A 19,303-nucleotide genomic window follows, 5' to 3' on the forward strand; every position below is an offset into this window, starting at 1 on the left:
CCGGTTTGCACATCACGGTGGCAAAACATTGGTTATTTAACCCATGATTTGTTGTTGGGTTAGCTGCTGGGTTGTTTAGCCCCTACACAATCCAGTGCTTTGGCTTTGCGCATCACACTGACAACTTCCAATTGTGCCAATCGGAGGTTGTTTACAATTATAGAAGTGGCTAGCACATGGTGCGCAGCCCTGCAAACATGGGATAAATAACCCACAATTTGCCACCGTGAGGTGTGAACAGCCCCACTGATGCCTGCACATATCAGAGTAAGCAGGATTCCTTCTTCATCGGAAAGGGACTCCATGGAGTAAAAGAAGGCTCCTCCATTCTTTTCTGCAACACTGGCTAGAGTAGTGTGGAAAGGAAAGAAGGAAAATGTTTAGTAAAGTCTTTGCCGACCTTCGAAGTGGACTGTCGTGTAAACAGAGCTTCCAGGGCCCACCAAGCGCCTTGTGGATTCACTTCTGCCACTGGGAAAATCTGCTGAGCCAGGAGTTGCCAAAGCTTAAGAAACCCTATCCTACAGATGGGAATGGGCCCAAATTCTTATGGTCCATAGGGAAATTGGAGGGGCCATGTCTAAATGTGTCTGTCCCGAAACACACATCCTCCTCCTGAGTGGTTTCAAACATGAAAGCACTGTGGGGGCTGGTAGTAGAACGCCACAGAGCTCTTGTAGCTGACCTTTCGCCCTCCCAACTGCCTTACAGTCAACTTCCTATTCAGTGCCAGTGACCTTCTCCCTGCCCCCCCCCCCACTCTCTCTCCTCTCAGGAGATAAAGCCTTGGACGGTTACAGCAAGAAGAAATATGTCTGTAAGCTGCTCTTCATCTTCTTGCTGGGCCATGACATCGACTTTGGGCACATGGAAGCAGTCAACCTGCTTAGCTCCAACAAATACACAGAGAAGCAAATTGTGAGTAGATGCGAGGGTGCTGGGCTGGGGGATCCTCTAAAACAAAAAGCAAACAAAAAACCCACCACAGGCTCTGGCTCTCTCATTGCCTCAGTTCCCAGTGTGAAAGAAAAATGAGAACAACAGTAGCTTAGCTCCCAAGCTGCAGGGTAATGACAACCCTGAACCTGAATATAATTTATTTGGAAAGACCATAATTCTTTATTTATTGGTTATATTTTTTATCATCCCACCCTTCCTCTGAGGAGATCTGGGAAGCATACATCATCCTTCCCACCTCTGTTTTATTCTCACAACAACCCTGTCAGGTAGGTTAGACAGAGGGAGAAGAGGGGGCTATGTGGGGGGTTTGAACCTGGGTTTTCCCCATCCTAGCTGGATACTGTAACCCAGGGGTGGACATCTTGTGGCCCTCCAGGTGTTTAGGTCTACAACTCCCTTCCGCCCTCGCCATTGGCAATGCTGGCTAGGTCTGATGGTAGTTGCAGGCCAAAACATGTGGAGGGCTGCACCACATTGGCTTTCATGTAAGTTACAAGGCCTGTACAATCATACAAATAAAATAAATTCACAATTCCATAAATTGCTGTATACATCATAAAAGCAAACAGTTCCAGATTCTGCTTTAAATTTATGACATGCTTTAGTGGCTGCTCTTACAAAAAAAAAAAATGAGAGAAAGGTGGTAAAGCCTAAAACAGGAGCCTCTGGAAGCCGATGTGGCTGCAGACCATCTGGGCCAGAATCTTTCCCTAGGGGAAGCTCAGGGTGGACCACATGAGATGCCCCCTATTCTCCTTTCAGGTAGGTCAGGCGAAGAGAGTGCAATTTACCCCAAACCCTCCCAATGAGCTTCCTGTGACTAAAGCCTTGTTCACACACACAGCTTGTAGACTGTACCACTTTGGGCCGTGGATGGGGAATTGCATGGTTAGATGGTTTCACATGGTGGGGGCGGAGGGGGATCCTTGCATATAAAAAAAATTATATCAGGAAGAATGCTAAACTAGAACTTTTCCTCTGACATCTACTTTTCCACGTACAGGGATTTTTTTTTTTTAAAAGGAAGGAGCATTCAGTTGTGCAACACCCCACACACTGCAGTCTGAGCTGGTGTTGTTCTGTAACTTATTGTTGTTGATGTTGTTGATTTTAACCTGCCTTTCAGGGTGCACTGCCCCCTCAAGGTGGCTTGAAATACTACAAAAACACGAACATGCAGTTATAATTAATTTACTGCTTTGTAGCCGTTTTGTGTGAGCCAGGCCTGGGTGGGGATTTGCATCCAGGGTTCTGTATTCCGTTTCTCTTCCCTCTTACAGCTTCCTCACATAGTTTGTTCTTTCTCCTTGTATTTTGAGCCTTCTGCATCATTGTGGGTATGGGTAGTATTGTCCCTGTTAAATAAAAGGGCAGCTGTGCTTGTTGACCGATGAAAAGAAGAAATGACCCTGGGCACTCTGAGGCACTTTGCAATAAACCCGCATCCATGTGCTGTAGTTGGAAATAATGTAGCTCCCAAGGAATGTGTCAGCATGGCTGTTTATCTCCCTTGGAGGCTCCAGCCAACCTTGCTCCGGCCCTTTTCTGCTAAGGGACAAGGCAGTGTCACTAGAAGTGCCTTGGGACACAATTTGGCTCAGCAGAGGAATGCCCCTGCCTCTCCCACAATTCCTGGCTCAGCATTTTCTGTGTGTGTCTCTCTCTCCCCCACCTCCCTGTCCTAGGGCTACCTGTTCATTTCGGTGCTGGTGAACTCCAACAGCGAGCTGATCCGCCTCATCAACAACGCCATCAAGAATGACTTGGCGAGCCGTAACCCCACCTTCATGTGCCTGGCCCTGCACTGCATCGCCAACGTGGGCAGCCGTGAGATGGCCGAAGCGTTTGCCTCTGAAATCCCCCGCATCCTGGTGGCAGGGTAAGGCGGTGCCAGGGGAGAAAAGGGTTGGCTGTGTGAGGGGAGAAGGGGTGTTTACAGAAGTGCGCGCATGAACATAGGAAGCTGCCTTATACCAGCGCAGGCTACCTCTCCATCTCTGGTCCCATGTTGTCTGCTTTGGCAGTGGCTCTGCAGAGTCCCAGGCAGAGGCTTTCCCATCGGCTGCCACCTGACCCTGTTATCCGGAGATGCCAGAGGTTGAACCTGGGACCCTCTGAGTGCAAAGCAGGTGCCCTACTGCCGAGCGAAGGGTGCAAAATCTCAGGGTTCCAGTACAGCCCTTCTGGGATGGTGGCGCAGCTGCAGCTGGACCTTGAGGTCAAAGCTCAGTGGCCCCTCCCCCCAATGACCACCCAGAGAGTGGTTGGTGCAGAAGCAAACTCCAGTTCGTTCCTCTCGTCATGACGGTGCTGTGATTTCAGCGAATTTAAAATGCAGAACTGCACATGTTCCGAGTACTTTGGTGTTCTTGTTCTAACACTTTAGGAATGTAAAAGCCGTTTTAAAGCATGCAGTGGGAGTCGGAGCTGTGGAGAGAAATGTTAGTGGCAGGCTTCACAAGTGAATTAATGCACACAGCCATCTAAAGCGTCCCTCCCCCCATAAGACCATTGCGTTTAGGGTTTAAAATGTCCTAGTTGCACCGTTGGCCTGGGGTCCCAATCTGGCCAGGGTTCTCCAAATGGCCATTCCCCTTTAGCCTCCCCCCCCCCAGATCGTTTAGTGTGTTCCCAGTGTTTGTGCAGTTTTTTCCCCATTCTACAAGGTTGAAATGCCTCTGCTGGCAGTAAGGGCTTGAAGCTACCTGATATTTTTGACATATTTGGTCTGCTCGTTTTGCCTTTGCCCCCCCCCCCCCCAGAGTGCTTCTGAAACAGAGCTCAGCCCTTGGGCTGAAAGAGGTTCTGCACCCCCTGCCCAAAGGCATCCGTTATCTGACCCCTGCCACCCCATGTCTGTGTATAATCACACCTCAGTGACACCATGGACAGCGTGAAGCAGAGCGCCGCCCTCTGCCTCCTGCGCCTCTACAAGACCTCGCCTGACCTGGTGCCCATGGGAGAGTGGACGTCTCGTGTGGTGCACCTCCTGAACGATCAGCACATGGTACGTCGCTCCCCTCTCTGCCCCAGCTTTTGTTTTCAGTGGCCAGTGTGTGGAATCTCCTGCCGTCCCCACAATAACCTGCATGTGGTATGTCCCAGCCGCACCCGTCCCATCCCTGTCACATGGTGCATCTTGCTGTGAGCATTCAGAACTGTTTACCCCCCTTATACCCAGTGCTTGGTTAATTCAAAATAAGCATTGCCAGAACTCCACACTGATTGCGGGGAATTCCGGATGGTCTGTTTATGGTGCCTCGGTGATGCACTCTGCAGATGCTTAAAGCATCTCCTTTCCCACCAGCTGGTAGGCTCATAGGAGATGCAATTTATGAGGCTTTGGCCACCAGGCAGCCCCTCCAGTTTCCCCCCAAATGCACCTCCAGGGTAGGGTTGCATGCTGGACACTCTGCTTTCCCTGTGTCACCATCAAGATGGCTTACGCCACTTACCCGGTGGGAGGTGGTAAGCTGTGCATCTCGCACTTCCTGCAGCTGCTGCGGTAGTGGTCTCACTGGGTGCCCCATCTTTGTACCCCCACCCCCAAACAGGGCGTGGTCACAGCTGCTGTCAGCCTCATTGCCTGCCTCTGCAAGAAGAATCCCGACGACTTCAAGACATGCGTCTCCTTGGCGGTGTCCAGGCTCAGCAGGGTGAGTCCTGGGGTTTTGGGGGGAGGGGGTAGCTGGGAGCCGATTCTTTTGTCTTTTCCTTACTAGGTTACCCTTTGTTTTCATTTGAATTTATTCATTTGACTTTTTGTGGGGGTGGTTGAGATTTGCTGGAAGACCACTGGTGGGGAGCCGATCTTGTACCTGTGATCCAGGAGTCCTAAGTGACTGCAGGTAGGGAAGACTGTGAACAATGCTGAAACATACAAATTCTGCAGGCAGCACACACTTAGTTATTTAATTATTTGAGAAAATGTATATACTGCATTTCTTTTCTTTTTTAAATCCCAAAGTGGTTCATAAAATAAAGTTACAAACCATCAATAAAAGCAATCAAATGATATAATAAAACAGGAAAAAGCTCACTAAAGTAACCAGGGGTGGCTGGCAATGCTACTGGTCAGGGAAATGCCCAGGCAAAGAAATGCATCTTCGGTTTTCGGTGGAAACGATCCACACTAGGTCCTCCCCTGATTTCGATGGGGGGATCTTTTCACACGATGGACACAACAGTGAAGAATGCCATGGCCAAGTGAAGATCAGTAGGTTGTGGTATGGTAAGCAAGACCTCCCCTCGGAATGTAAAGACCAAGGCACCTGTACGGGACTTTTGATGTACTATTTCGCCATTTTGTATCACGGTATTTGCTGTGAGTGGGTTGCAGGGTACCCCACATTACTGAGGCTGGGGAATGACGTTGACCCAGGGGAACCACAGAGGAAACAGCAGCCCAGCCATGGAGGTGATGGATGCCTTGTCTTTCTGCCGTCTGACGCAGGAGGGGGAATCATGTGACCACCGTATGGGGTGAAACACAACTCCCCTGCCCCCAGGAGCTGCGGCCATAGCTTGCTTCAGAACAAAGACCTACTCATGAGTAGGGAGGTGGGGAGTGGAAGATCAAATAGGTAGCGCTTGGAGGAGGCAGGTAAGGTTCTCCTGAGCTGCTTTTGAAGCCCCCCTTCTCCCGATCACGGCTGCTGTTGGTGCCAGTGGGAGCTTCTCTCCTGGGGCGAATAACCAGTGTGGGGGAACATCTTTATCAAGGCTGTGGTGAAGGAGCAATATGTTATTTTCTTCCCCTTTCCCCTCCACCCCCCAAGCACATACTGCAGTCTAGATGAAAATCGGGCCTTCCCCATACCTGCTCTTCTGTGTGTGTGTGTGTTTTTCAGAAGATGGAGAAAGTGTCACATTTAGCATCACTTCTCATTTGGCCCTTAGCACAATGCTTCCTCAGCTGCTGTGCACAAATGCCCCTCCTCTACCCGAGATACGAGATTTGTCACAGTTTTGCTGTATTGTACCTGTTTTTCTTCCCCTCTTCAGCTAATAGAAGCTTTGAGGAGGGGGGCTTAAGTTGGGGGAAGCGCATGCAGGGAATTAAACCCCTCCCAGCAATGTGGCCCTGATCCAACTCCCCCCCCCCCAGACTGCTTTTGAGCACAACTAGTGTGGCCCTGGGAGCCAGGGCTATCAGCTTTTATTTTATAGGATGGAGACGTAGCGGGGAATAAGGAGGTTCTATGACAGCCAGCTTTGAGATCCCTCAGTGATGCTCTGTGCTGCTGCGTTTGCATTCTCTTCCTGCAGATTGTGTCGTCAGCCTCTACAGACCTCCAGGACTACACCTACTACTTCGTGCCAGCCCCCTGGCTCTCAGTCAAGCTCCTGCGGCTGCTGCAATGCTATCCTCCCCCAGGTAGGAAGCGGCCTAGGATTTGGGGGCGGGGTGCGAGAGAGAGAGAGGGATGTTCACAGAAGAGCACAGCCAGTCCAGCCTTCTGGGGTCCCCCAGGTGGCCACGCCTCCTTTCCCTGGCTCCACCCCCTTTCCCCAAACTGCCATTTTTTTGGGTGGTTTTCCTGGCTTTTGTACAGTCCCCCCGCCCCCCAATTCTGGAAGTTTGACATGCCTCTCCTGAGGCTTAGCTACTGGCTAAGAACTTTAAGCTAGAGTATGCTGGCATATTGGGCCCTGCCCCTTTTGCCTTTGGCCCTGCCCACCAGTGGGATGCAACCCTTGAAAGTTTCTCTGAAATGGAATTCGACCCTCGGGCTGAAAGAGGCTCTGCACCCCTGGGCTACGTGAACGAGCCTGCACAAGGCTTGGGCTCCCACTGTCCCGGCTCCCCTCTCTTCCTCGTGAACGTCTGGAAAATCCTCCTCCTCATAACACCTAGTATTTATGTAGCATCACAAACTGGCATAGCTGTGGATGCCTCTCCTTACGGAGGTCTTGCAAGAAACCTAGTGGGCAATGGCTGGTATTCGAGTTGTGGGAGTCCAGGGGCCATGAGCCCTGAGGTCGAATTGAATGAGCTGGTACAAGGGAGTGTCTTCAGGAGGGGGTGGTGTGGGGCGGGGAAGAAGCGCAGTGAGAACAGATGCCGAGGGCCGGGACCCAGGGGTTCTGTTCCTGCCAGTGCCCCTTTTAATAGGCCACTGTCTGGCCCCGCGCCCTCTGCTTTCCCCGCAGAAGATGCAGCAGTGAAAGGACGCCTGGTCGAGTGCCTGGAGACCATCCTCAACAAGGCCCAGGAGCCACCCAAGTCCAAGAAGGTCCAGCACTCCAATGCCAAGAACGCAATCCTTTTTGAAGCCATCAGCCTCATCATCCACTACGACAGGCGAGCACCTGCCTCCTTAGCGCTAAGCGTCCTCGTCATGAGGGGGAACCCGGCGGCAAAGACAACTTGAGGCCGGGGTCTCCGGTGGGCTGCCTGTAGGCCCACTGTGCCCGCCGGCACCTCTCTTGACACCTACCAGGCTCTGTCAGGGTTGGATCGGAGCCCAGAGAGCCCCAAAGCAGTTCTGATTCTGAGGAAGAGATAGAAACTGCGGGAGAGGAACCCGCGCACTGTTCACAGGAGCAGCCAGGGGGAGACCCCCTCCCAGTACACATTCCTGATAGTGATAGTGACCCTGGCAGGGAGAGGGAGGTGCAACAGCAGTTTCTGGATGCTAGGTGCCGGTGCAGTGTCAAGCGGGAGATGGCGGGCGCTGAGAGGAGGTGCTCAGCCCGCTTGGCGCGATGGTAACAGTGGCGCCCCGATGCCCCACGGGAAAAGGGTGGACTCTCTCCTCCTAGCCCATAAGTACAGAGGTTTCCCGCCTTCCCCTCCAGAGATCAACTGATTCCTAAGGTTAGAACCCCCGAGTAGGCAGCTCTCTTAAGTCTCACTGGTAGGATCAAGCAATTAGCATCTGTAAGTGTCATTAGGTTGAATAGGAAAAAAGCCTTGGAAAAGAGCCCTATTGTCTGCATGTTGATTCTGGCTACCTGAAGATTTCAGAAGGCGGCAGGGGCGACCTTCTGACAGGCTCCTGGCCCCTCCTGATTTGTAGTTTATTTCTTTAAGTTATTATTTTTTAATTGGGAGGCTGCTATGCCTGAAGTGAAGTTCTCCCCACCAGAGCCATCTTTATTTCGGTTCGAAATAGTGGTTTTGTGTTTTAGAGCACAGGCCCTAGCTCTGCCTTGTAGTTAGGTTCTTGGGAAAGTTACCTTTTCTTTAAGCCTCTCTAATTTGCCTTCTGGGAAATGAGTGTTTCTGTGATCGGCCACCCGCTCCTCCACTCCCATGGCAGCTGTTATACGAATGGGCAAGTCCCGCCCCAATAGCAGCCATTTTGTGAGAGCACCCATGATATTCTCTCAAAATCGCCACATGCGCCCACCGACCTGGTTTGAGGTGTTTAAAGGTGTTCCAGTGCGGTGAGCGTTTCAGTGATCTTCTTGGCCGTCTGCCACAGGCAAAGTCAGAGGGAGAGGGACAGAGGTGTGAAAACTGGGGAAATCAAAAGTGTTAATGAGAGGCAGTTTGAAAGAATTTGATTACAATTGGGTGATGTTGGCTGGTATTTTGGGAGATTTGAGAGGTTTGCGGTTGGCCCTGAGCTGCAGTGGGGCGCTCCTCCTGCCATGCCTGGCCTGGAGTTAACCCTGTCTTCTTTCCCCACAGTGAACCCAACCTGTTGGTCCGGGCGTGCAATCAACTAGGCCAGTTCTTACAGCATCGGGAGACCAACCTGCGCTACCTGGCCCTGGAGAGCATGTGCACCCTGGCCAGCTCCGAATTCTCCCACGAGGCCGTCAAGACCCACATTGAGACCGTCATCAACGCCCTCAAGGTCGGGATCCATAAAGGCGTGCACAGAGCAAATGGGAAACTCGGCTTATGTAGGGAGTGGGGGGCGTAGGGCTGAGTGCAAATGGCCCCCTCCCCCCTAATTCTCAACCCTATTTGCAGGTGGTGCGATCACAGGGTGGGGGACAGGTTTCACCGAATATTCTCCAGGGGTGGGGGTGCGGATATGTAGAATTCTCCCAATAGTTTTTAAAGAAAAATCCTCAGCACACTGTCTTCTGGGAAATGTTGTCTCAGTTCATACTGAATGAATGGTATCGCTAGTTCATGCTGGGATTGAATGCAGCTATGGGCTGGGAGAGGACTGGAAGGAGTTGGAGCCTATCCCCTGGTTCCTGCTGCAATATAACATAACATTGAAACGGACTTCACAATTGCGCCCAAAATTTTCCATCCTGATCATGGGCGGGAGTCGTTTGGGGATAATTTCCCAAAATATTCTCCAGCGGGACCTGAAATTCTCCCAACAGCTGGGGGGGCAGGGGGGAACATTCTCAGAATTTGGATTGAAAGCTCAGAATCCAGCATTCCCAACATTTTCTTTTTTATTAAAGCAAGTTTTTGGTCCTTATGAATGTGACTGTAAGCTTAAATATATGTTCGTGAAATTTCAAAAGCCAGAATGAATTCCAAGCAGGATTTCCAGTGCTTAGGAGACAGGGCCTCATGCCTTGTTTAGCCCTTTGCCGCTCTTTGTGGCTAGGAGAGCCAGAAGAAATTACCAAACCCAGCAAGTATTGACTAATGGGCCTGGTTTGTGAAAATGTGTATGCTTCGTATAGTCCCCCCACCCCCCGGCCACACACACACTTTTTTGTTATGGTGGCACATATCTTTGGGATATCTTTGGTGCAGAATTTTCTGCATGAGTCAAGAGATAAAACCGTTGTTTAAAAGCCAACATGATTACTATTTAAAAGCAACTTGCAGGAGGAATAAAAATAAATTAGTCAAAACGGCCTCATCTACAGTGAATGCTGTTAGCCAAATCGAACTAACATTACGTTGGCCTCCGTACAGTTTTGCATACAGGTCTTGCAGTGACTAGTCCAGCTTTTCCCAACCTAGAACTCTCCCAATATGTTGCACTACAGTTTCCATCACTCCCATCGCTGGAGATTATCAGAAATGTACTCCAACACATCTGGAGGGTACCAGACTGGGGAAAACTGGACTACAGTCTATTAGGAGCCATGTTTTTGCACATGGTTGTGTAGTCATTGCTGCTGCTGATTAGTAGACCATCCCAGGCCTTTGTTGTTGAGAGTTCTGGCTTGAGTTTAATGACTGGGGAGTGGTGGACCACAACGTGGGGTGTTGAACCTCTTTCAGCTTGAAGTCTGAATTCAGTTTCAGAGACGCTCTCAGGAGGCTGCATTCCAGTGAGTGAGTGAGGCCAAAGGTGAAGAGGTGGGGAGAAAATACCCCCCCACACACACACACACACACATTGTAGCTTAAAGCCCTTACTTAGGAGAGGCATTTCAACCTTTTACAATGGGGAAAAACACTGCAAAAGCCAGGAAACCACCAAATGAACAGCACTTGGGGGAAAGGGGCAAGGAGGCACAGCCTTCTGGGAGACCACAGAGGACTGACTGCAGCACCCAGGCAGGCTGGATTTGGCCTTCTCCTCTGAGCTTCTGCACCTCAGGGCTAAAGGGTGGAGGAGGGAAGGAAGAAGAATCTGCTGGAAGGCACTGGAGTATCTTCTCAGTGTGGTACCATCTTTATCTCCTTCTTGCTCATCCATATTGCAATGCTGGCATGAGACAGGAGTTGGAGTGGGTCATCAGCTGTCCACCTTGCTGTTTGTATCTGTATGGGCCAACTTGGAGCTGGAGTGGAGGCTGGGCATATGCCAAAGGCAAGTGCTTGGTTCTCACTGCTTCCCCCACCCCCACCCCCACCCCCTTTTCCCAGACTGAAAGGGATGTGAGCGTGCGCCAGCGGGCTGCTGACCTCCTCTACGCCATGTGCGACCGCACCAACGCCAAGCAGATTGTCTCGGAAATGCTTAGCTACCTGGAGACAGCCGACTACTCCATCCGTGAGGAGATTGTGAGTTGGGGCTGCCAATGCAGGAGTATGAGTGGGGAAGAGGTTGTGGAAGCCATGGCGTATTTCTTCATCTGGCTGGATTTCTTTGAAACTGAGTAAGGCTCTTGTGACATCCGTCCTCCTTTTACTCAGGCTTTCCCCTGTTATCCCTTCACGCCTAGAATAATAAGCCTAAAGGAGTGGGACATCACTGCCAAGTCAGCTGTACCCACTGACCTGGCCAACCTTTTTCCCAACCACAGTTAATGCCAAGTGTGTCGATTCTATAGCTGTTACTGTTACTTCTAATTTGGGAAGTGAGTGCTGGCTATTATTTTTTCATGAATAAGGTAGCGTAAACAAAGACCAAGCTGGCACATGGATTTAACTCAGGAAAATAAAATAAAAGCTTATTATTTACAAGATGTTATTTCATTGTTATAGATATTATTTCTTTTACATAGATATTGTTAAGTAGCCTAAATATGCCTCCCTACCCCTCTAAATTCTCCCTCCCCATCCAAGTTGGTGCTTGGATGGGGATTAGCCCAAATCTGCTCACAGTTAACCCCTTCTTACCTGTACATACTTTCCCAGCAAAACTGAACACATACCACAGAACAGATCAATATAATAAGCAGGTGATTTTGTCACAGTGGTGTTCACGTTTGCTTAATGGAGGGATATGGTAAGGAGAGTAGCTAGCAGCAGCTTGAAAAGCCAGATGGGAGCTGGCAGAGAAGGTTTCATTTTCCTTCTCTCAGGTGCTGAAGGTGGCTATCTTGGCCGAGAAATACGCGGTGGACTACAGCTGGTATGTGGACACCATCCTCAACTTGATCCGCATCGCCGGGGACTACGTGAGTGAGGAGGTGTGGTACCGCGTCATCCAGATCGTCATCAACCGGGATGACGTGCAAGGCTATGCCGCCAAGACTGTCTTTGAGGTGGGTGGGATTGAGCTGGGGACATTGAATGTCTCTTCCTTATCTATGTCTAGCTCTGGAGAGAAGGCTTTCCTTCTCTTTGTGGGTGGGTGTGTGGGTGTGTCTGATTCCCTCGCATGAGGCTCACTAATTGAAGTGAAGAAACTCAAGAGGAAACAACTCTGTCAAATCTAGGTGAATCATTCCTTCTATTTCCAATGTTCGGGCTGTGAGTGCCACCATTTATGTTAACCAGAACTGCATCACATCCAAGTGGGAGGCATCGGCAGTCTCGGGGAACCCCAAGGCTTGCAGAATTTTTTTTTAAAAAGGGAAAAAACCAAAATAAGGTCAATGAGGACTGAGCATGCTCAGTGGCCACAGTTCTCATTGGGCTGTTGGCGGGGGTGGGGGGAGTGGAATGGAGCCTCCTGGAAGAGGGCATGGCTGGCTGCTCAGAACACTAAAGAGGAGCACTAAACACTGCAACATTTTGTTGCAGATCCCACTGGTTCATGTCCTAAGATGAATCAATGAACATGTGATCTGGCCCCGGGTGTTCAGATCTCCTGGAGGAGGCCCTAGGTCTATTTACATAGGCTGCATCCACATGTCCCTGCCAACAGGGGCAGTTGTGGGGGCAGGGAAAGGTCTGCCTTCCCATCTTTTTCTCCTCTAGTGCCACATGTACCTGGTTCCAGAGTGCAAGCTGCTTGTTGCCCCTTCCCCCAGGAGGCTGTCTTTTTTTTCTGGTTTGATTAGCACCTGACAGGGGTATCAAATTATTATTTTTATTTGCTTTATTATATTATCTTCAATACTTTTTCCCCTCGTGTCTTTTTTGCACTTTGGCGCAAGGAAGGTGGCTAACCAATCAGCACTATGCACAGCCCTGTTCAGAGAAGAGGAAAGCTGCTTAATGATTGTCTGGGCCCTTGGGTCAATCAGCATTGTTCAAGTCTGGCTTAACAAATGGTGGAGAAAAAATGGTATTTCTCCTGAGGCCAGTCCTGTGGAGATGGCTGTCCCTGTGTTGCGAGCAGTTGCATTGAATGCACTTCCAGAGCAGGCTCCCCACTGAACATATGCCTGTGTGGACATAGTCACACAGACTGGAGTCCCTGAAAGAATCTAAAAAGGCCTGAGGCACCTTGGCCAATTAGTATGTGGTAAACTAGAACGGGAGCTTCTTTTTGTTGCTGCCTTCTCCCCGCTTACTCATAATGCATTGCATAAACTCTTATTTCCCAAAGGCCCTACAGGCTCCTGCATGTCATGAGAACATGGTGAAAGTTGGAGGCTACATTCTAGGGGAGTTCGGGAATCTCATCGCTGGAGATCCTCGCTCCAGGTAGGGAATTGTGGGAGGAAGTGAAGTGGCTGAGGAAACCACTTGCCTACCCTCCCTGTCTCCAAAGTTTGGGGTGGGTTCTGATATATCCTTCACTCCTTTTTCTTATCCTCAAAACAGCCCAGTGAGATATGTTAAGCGGGCCTCTTGCTCAAGACCATTCAGTTAACTGCATTCCAACAACAACAACACAAAACCTTAATTTAATAGTCTGTCTGTAAAGGTAATCACTGTAGACCAGGAATAGGCAAGCCGGCGCCCTCTAGATGTTTTGGACTACAACTCCCACCCTTGGTTATGCTGGCTGGGGCTGGTAGGAGTTGTAGTTCAAAACATCTGGAAGGCACCAGGTTGCCTACCCCTACTGTAGACCAGTACTTCTCAAACTTCTGACCGCAGAGGCATGCTTTTTTCTGAATTAAAACTGGAACTTAATTTCACTTTTAACACCCCAACATAGTTGACTTTTAGAGTTTGCAACACTAAGACTTGCTCAACCTCGAAGGAGACCACCTGAGAGTCACATTTCTGAATGTACGTCCTGACTCAGAAAGAGACACATTCCGAGCAGTGACTTCTTTGGGGATGCAACGGACAGCCTCTTCTGATTTGTTGTGGGGAGAGACCACAGTTTAGTGGAGAGAGCATTAGCTTTGTTTGCAAGAGGTCCTCCTTGGCATCTCCAGCTAAAGTAGGCGTGGGCAACTTGTGGATCTCCAGATGTTTTGGTCTACAGGCCACCCACCCCTGAGGTAAAGAATGAAGTAGCAGGTGATGGAGAAAGACCTTTCCCTGAGACCTTGGAGAGTCTACTGACAAAGTAGCTAAGCTAGATGGAATAAGGCTGCTTCTTACGTTCCTATGTTGAACCTCTGTATGAGACGTGACTAAAAGATCCAGTTGCATCTGATGCAGAGACATGGCAGAATTTGCTGTCTTCACAGTGGCTGATTGAAAGGAAGCAAGGCTAGATCACAGAATCATAAAGAGGTAGGGCAGGCAGCCTCCTTTGTTAGTGGGCCCTTGGGGTTCACAAGTGCCTTGTAATTTATTTCTCGTGGCCCCAAAATCTGTTCCATCACACAGTCTAGGATTGGAGATAAAAAAAGGAACAACAAGTCTAGGAAGAGAGAGATTTGCCAAGGCACATTTCTGTGAGTCACAAGCGCCTGCATCTGAAGGATCCATCTGGATCATGTTGTCTACACACTAACTGGTAGTGCCTTTCTAGTATCTCAGGCAGGGATGTTTCTCAGCCCTACCTGAGATGCTGGGGCCTGAACCTGCTGCCATCTGCATGCAAAGCACGTGCTCTACCTCTGTGCTGTGCCCCATGTCATAAGAATTTCTCTTTGGCTTAATTCTCATTGATGTAGCAAACTTGGGTGTGGACTCTACCACTTCAGATTACAGGAGGTTGGGTGGCTGCCTCTCATGCTGCAGGGCTCCCCTGCCACCAACAAAAAAAATCTTGCATATAGAAAACTAGCTTGTCAGGTCCTCCAGAATTGGTACATTAAACCCATGTTCTTCCATAGCCTCCATAGTCGCAAGAGTCCAGCAGTAAGTCCAGGCAGTTTTTATTTGTAAGTCTTTGTCTCTAGTTACAGCACTGAGGACAAGCAAGCATATAGGCTTACAGCTCAAGGTGAGGAATTATGCTTGCCTTCCTCCCCCCTTTAAATTACAAAACTGTCCAATTCTCCCCTTTTGCAGGACTGGCCCTTCCGGTGGCAACCTTCCACAGTTTTCCTTCATTGGGTGTTGTCCATTCCTAGGGAAGTAGCTCTTCAGACCAAGCAGCTGGTGGAGCTCTTTAGGTGCCTCAGAGAAAGATGCTAAGCCCAGGTTTTGACATGCCTGAGGTCTTCCTGTGGCTGCCAACTGGGAATTTCCAGGTCTGCCAGCCAAGGAAGCCTTGGGTGGGGGTTGCAAGTGAGGCACTCTTCCAGTATCTGCCTCGGCAGAGGGTGTCCGTCTGCTCTCTTGTGAGCCTCTCTCACCAGCCTGTCTTCCCTTACTTTGCTCTTCCCACCACCCTCCTTTTCCTACTCTTTCCCAGAGCTTTATAGCAGCATCTGGAGGAGGCCCAGCTGTTGCGGCTGAGGCCTCACTCTCCCAGAGCTGTGCTGTGCTGCCCGTATCAGCTCAAGCCATCCCCAGGCAGTGCTCCCTTGTAACTTTATACTTGGAGCCAGCTGCCTGCTGCCTCTCTGCCTGGGTGTGTTCGGCAACAGAAGGAGGCTGACTTGGTCCGGTGAGTCTTGACGGGCTGGTACGCTAGCCTAGGACCCTCTCCCGTGTCACTTAGTTATCTGTGAGATAATAACTTTTTTGCATGGAGAAGTACATGATCAAGGGAGCCCTTACCTGCAGTCTGAAGTGGTACAGTCCAGACAGGTCTACCAACTCAATGAGAACTAGGCCAAGCATGTTGGGGAAAAGGCTCAGCGCCATCTCCCTGACATGCTAGCTTTCCGTGTGCAGAGATGATGTTGATTATTTATTTGTATAGAGCATCATTCAATCAGGTGAGCCTCCACCTGCTGTGGTACAGCCCAGATAGAGGTTTGCCATCTTGTTAAGAGCTAGAGCTTGCTTCTGCTTGGGGAGGCTCAGCCCTGTTAGGATGCCTTAGTTCAGATCCCGTTCCTTCACCCTGGTGCACTGACTCCCAAGCGCCAGTGACACATGCCCTCTCACCCCTTTGCCTTCCTCCCTCAGCCCACTGGTGCAGTTCAACCTCCTCCACTCCAAGTTCCACCTCTGCAGTGTGTCCACGCGGGCCCTGCTCCTTTCCACCTACATCAAGTTCATCAACCTCTTCCCCGAGACGAAGGGCACCATCCAGGAAGTGCTGCGCTCGGACAGCCAGATCCGCAATGCCGACGTGGAGCTGCAGCAGCGTGCCGTCGAATACCTCAAGCTCAGCTCCATCGCCAGCACCGACGTTCTGGTGAGGGAGGGCCTGGGAATGCTGACGGAAGGGGTTGGCCAGTAGCCAACTGCGCCAGTAGCCAACTGCCTCAGGAAGGGGTTGATGTCTATTTTCCTTATGAAGATGCTGTCAACTCTGTTCTGAGGGAAACTAGTTCAGGGAACATCAAATAATGAGAGGCGGGAGGATTCTTTTTAAGATATAAGAATGCCTCCATTTATTTAGCTGCCCCATACTCTAGAGTGCTTATGAGGTAAAAAATTCTCCAGCCAGCTCATGAAGGCTTCTCTCTCTCTGTGTTGAATCCGTAACATCCCTTGGTATTAATGTATATGGGCAAAGGCCTATTCCTGCCCCTTTACCATAGAACACCCCCTCTTTCAAGTTTCAGCTGCTTTGCTGTTCTGAGAAATAAGAGAGGAGGCCTTGGTTGTTGCCTAGCAAGCAGAATGGGAAAAATGACTGGCCATACAGGGCCTCATAACAGGTTCAATACAGTGAACAAATGACCCATGTACCCAGTGTTTGGTCACACTGTCATCAGCATCTTTTACCTCTAAAGCAGGGGTGCAGAACCTTAGCCCCAGGGGCCAAATCTGGCCCACCAGGGTTCCCCAGCTGGCCACGCCCCTTTCTCCCCAACCACCAATGGTTTGTGGGTTTCCTGGCTTTTGTGCTGATTTTTCCCCATTCTAAAAGGTTGGAATGCCCCCCCAAAGCCTTAATTGCTAGCAGTCAGAGCTTTAAGCTACAATACGCTGGGGTTTGTTATGTTTTGGCCCTGCCCCTTTTGCCTTCGGCCCCATCTACCACCGGAATGCGGCTCCCGAGAGCTTCACCAAAATGGAATTTGGCCCTCGGACTAAAAGGAGGCTCCTCTTCCCTGCTCTACAGGGCCTCCATCTAACCTTGTTCCAGAGTCATGAGGCTGCCTGGCGGGCTGCTGCCAGTTCGTGTTCCTCATTCTCACCCTTTCCTCCTCAGGCGACAGTGCTAGAAGAGATGCCTCCGTTCCCTGAGCGCGAGTCATCCATCTTGGCTAAGCTCAAGAAGAAGAAGGGCCCAGGAGCTGGCAGCGAACTGGATGATGGCAAGAAGGACCCCAGCTCTGAGATCAATGGGGGCATGGAGCCCTCAGCCAGCACCACCGTGAGTGCAGGAGAAAGGGAGGGCGCTGGGAGTTGAGGAAGCGGAAGGTTCCCTGGACAGAACATGGCCCTTTGGGTGTAGGACCAGGACTCCATGGAGAAGAGAGGACTCAAGAGTTAAAGCCGGGGGAAGTGAGAACCGTAGGCCCTAATTTACCACTATGTGCACTGTGTTCTAAAGGGGGTCCTCTCATGCTCTGCGGCACTCACATTGCTACGGGTGGGAAAGGAAGAGAGGGGAGGGGCTGTGGATTCTGTCACGGCCAGCAAATTCTACCAAAATGTCGGCCACCATAAAACCTGGCAGCTTGTTGCAGAAGCGCCCTTCCTTCTGGTAGCCATGAAAACATCTTTACGTGCCCTGGGACTGCCATAAGCAGTATACCATATGGTCCAGTAGCCTCCCTGGTGATTCCCAAAAGATAAATCCACACCTGTGAGGTGGTCATCAGGGTGTGGATGCCGCGAGGCCTCCCGACACCTAGTCTTAGAAATCTGAGTTGCCTGGCCACCCTCTCCACCTTTTCCATCTTATATTTCAAGCCAACCAAGTCCTTAGTCCAGTCTTTCCCCAACCTGGCACCTCCAGATGTGATGGACGACAACTCCCAGCATCCCCTAGCCAGCCATGGTCACACTGGCTGGCTGGGGTATGCTGGGAGTTGTTATCCAACACATCTGGAGGGTGCCAGGTTGGGGGAAGGTTGCATTAGTCTTTGAGCTCCTATTTGGACTTCATGTAGGCAAAAGTGATGTGGCACAGGCTTCCCCCCTCCCCCCCCCCCACCCCAAGACGAGGAGGTGTGATGAATTGATATAAATGTGTCCATACCTTTTTGCACCAAATATTCCAATTGCAGAATTTGTTTTTTTCTGGACACATTTTAGTGCAGGAGTAGAGAAAAAGCATGCTCCCACAGCGCAGGGCCTGGTGTCTGTTCCTCTGTCCCCAAGGTAGGTACCAGGGTGCTTGGGTTCAGTGCTCAAGTCAGGAGCGCGGAAGCGACTTGACCTTCGTTTCTTACTTCTCCCCCCGCCCCCGGCTTCCTTCCTCTGCTTCCTCGCAGTCGACACCATCCCCGTCTGCTGACCTGCTAGGCCTCCGGGCTGCCCCAGCCAGCGCCTCCAGTGCCCCCGCCAGCGCCGGCAATCTTCTAGTGGACGTTTTCTCGGACAGCCCCTTAGCCGCAACAGGTCTCGTCTCTGGTGCTGAAGAGAACTTCCTGAGGTGAGGTGGCGGCGGCAGGGGGACCAGGGCGCAGGCTTTCTCTCCCTCTGCTTTCCTGGGGTTAGGGGGCCGAGGGTAACACCAGTTCCGAGAGAATACAAGGTCGGGGAATGGATGCATGCTGCTCAGTCTGGCCAAGGTCCCCGGAACACTTCTGCCAGCCATTTCCGGAGAAAAGGAACGAGCTTGTCGTGGGGCCTTTTCCCGGAAGGGAATGTGAACTCTGATTCACGGCTGGCTTGGAGGGTCTTGGGGAACGGGCTGTAGCTTGGGGGTACAGCACCTCCTTTGCTTGCTGGAGGTCCTAGGCTCAATTGCCGGCATCTCCAGATACAGCTAGCTGGTGGTGGGAAAAGGTCTCTTTCGGAGAGTCACTGCCAACTGGAGTAGTAGAGGCACAAATAGTCAAACCAGGGAATAAGATGGCTTCCTCTGTTGCTAATGGGGTTGTGGGCGTCCCGCGGATGCAACTCTGTGTTGGGCAAGGTTTCTGGGTGCTTGTTTCCAAGTGGTTGGGGAACTCTTGGGCTTTCTCTCTGTTCCTTGGGAGAGGGCATGTGTTGGTCCTCACAGCCTTGTCTTGCTGTCTCTTTGCCCTATGTGTGCGTGTGTGTATCTATCTGTGTGTGTGTCTCTCTCTTCTTTTCTATCTGCTGCCTCTTGGGAATGGTTTCCTCTTTCTCTCTCTCTCTCTTGGACGGAGCAGTGACTTGGAGCCGCCTCCCGAGAGTCCTGCGGCCCTATTGGTGGAGGCTGGCCTACCTGCTGAGTAAGGGGCTGAAACGTTCTCTCTGCCAATTCCACCCACCCTGCTATGGCCACCCTCTCCCCCTCCCAGCCTCTGTGGTGCCTCCCCACAAGACCCGCCCTCCAGTTAGGATCCCCAG

General features: G+C 50.9%; 1 protein-coding gene across 7 annotated transcripts in view; it reads left to right on the top strand.

The window, feature by feature from the left end:
- The window catches only part of AP2A1 (adaptor related protein complex 2 subunit alpha 1), a 43,310-nt gene that overhangs the window by 10,486 nt on the left and 13,521 nt on the right, over positions 1-19,303 (top strand). For 2 of the 7 annotated variants that reach the window (XM_084804995.1, XM_084804999.1), the window contains exons 3-16: positions 776-918; positions 2,646-2,839; positions 3,838-3,967; positions 4,515-4,616; positions 6,229-6,337; positions 7,114-7,264; positions 8,600-8,768; positions 10,709-10,846; positions 11,590-11,772; positions 13,005-13,102; positions 15,827-16,058; positions 17,025-17,189; positions 18,077-18,142; positions 18,256-18,416. In XM_084804995.1, the coding sequence (XP_084661121.1) occupies positions 776-918; positions 2,646-2,839; positions 3,838-3,967; positions 4,515-4,616; positions 6,229-6,337; positions 7,114-7,264; positions 8,600-8,768; positions 10,709-10,846; positions 11,590-11,772; positions 13,005-13,102; positions 15,827-16,058; positions 17,025-17,189; positions 18,077-18,142; positions 18,256-18,416 (2,041 nt within the window). The remainder of the gene's footprint in view (positions 1-775; positions 919-2,645; positions 2,840-3,837; positions 3,968-4,514; positions 4,617-6,228; positions 6,338-7,113; positions 7,265-8,599; positions 8,769-10,708; positions 10,847-11,589; positions 11,773-13,004; positions 13,103-15,826; positions 16,059-17,024; positions 17,190-18,076; positions 18,143-18,255; positions 18,417-19,303) is intronic. The other 5 variants (XM_084804997.1, XM_084805000.1, XM_084804998.1 and 2 more) reach the window with 3 other exon arrangements.

Source organism: Heloderma suspectum, chromosome 6 (assembly GCF_057233095.1).
Source record: "Heloderma suspectum isolate Gila_16-S chromosome 6, 16-S_ref, whole genome shotgun sequence".
Classification (NCBI taxonomy): domain Eukaryota; kingdom Metazoa; phylum Chordata; class Lepidosauria; order Squamata; family Helodermatidae; genus Heloderma; species Heloderma suspectum.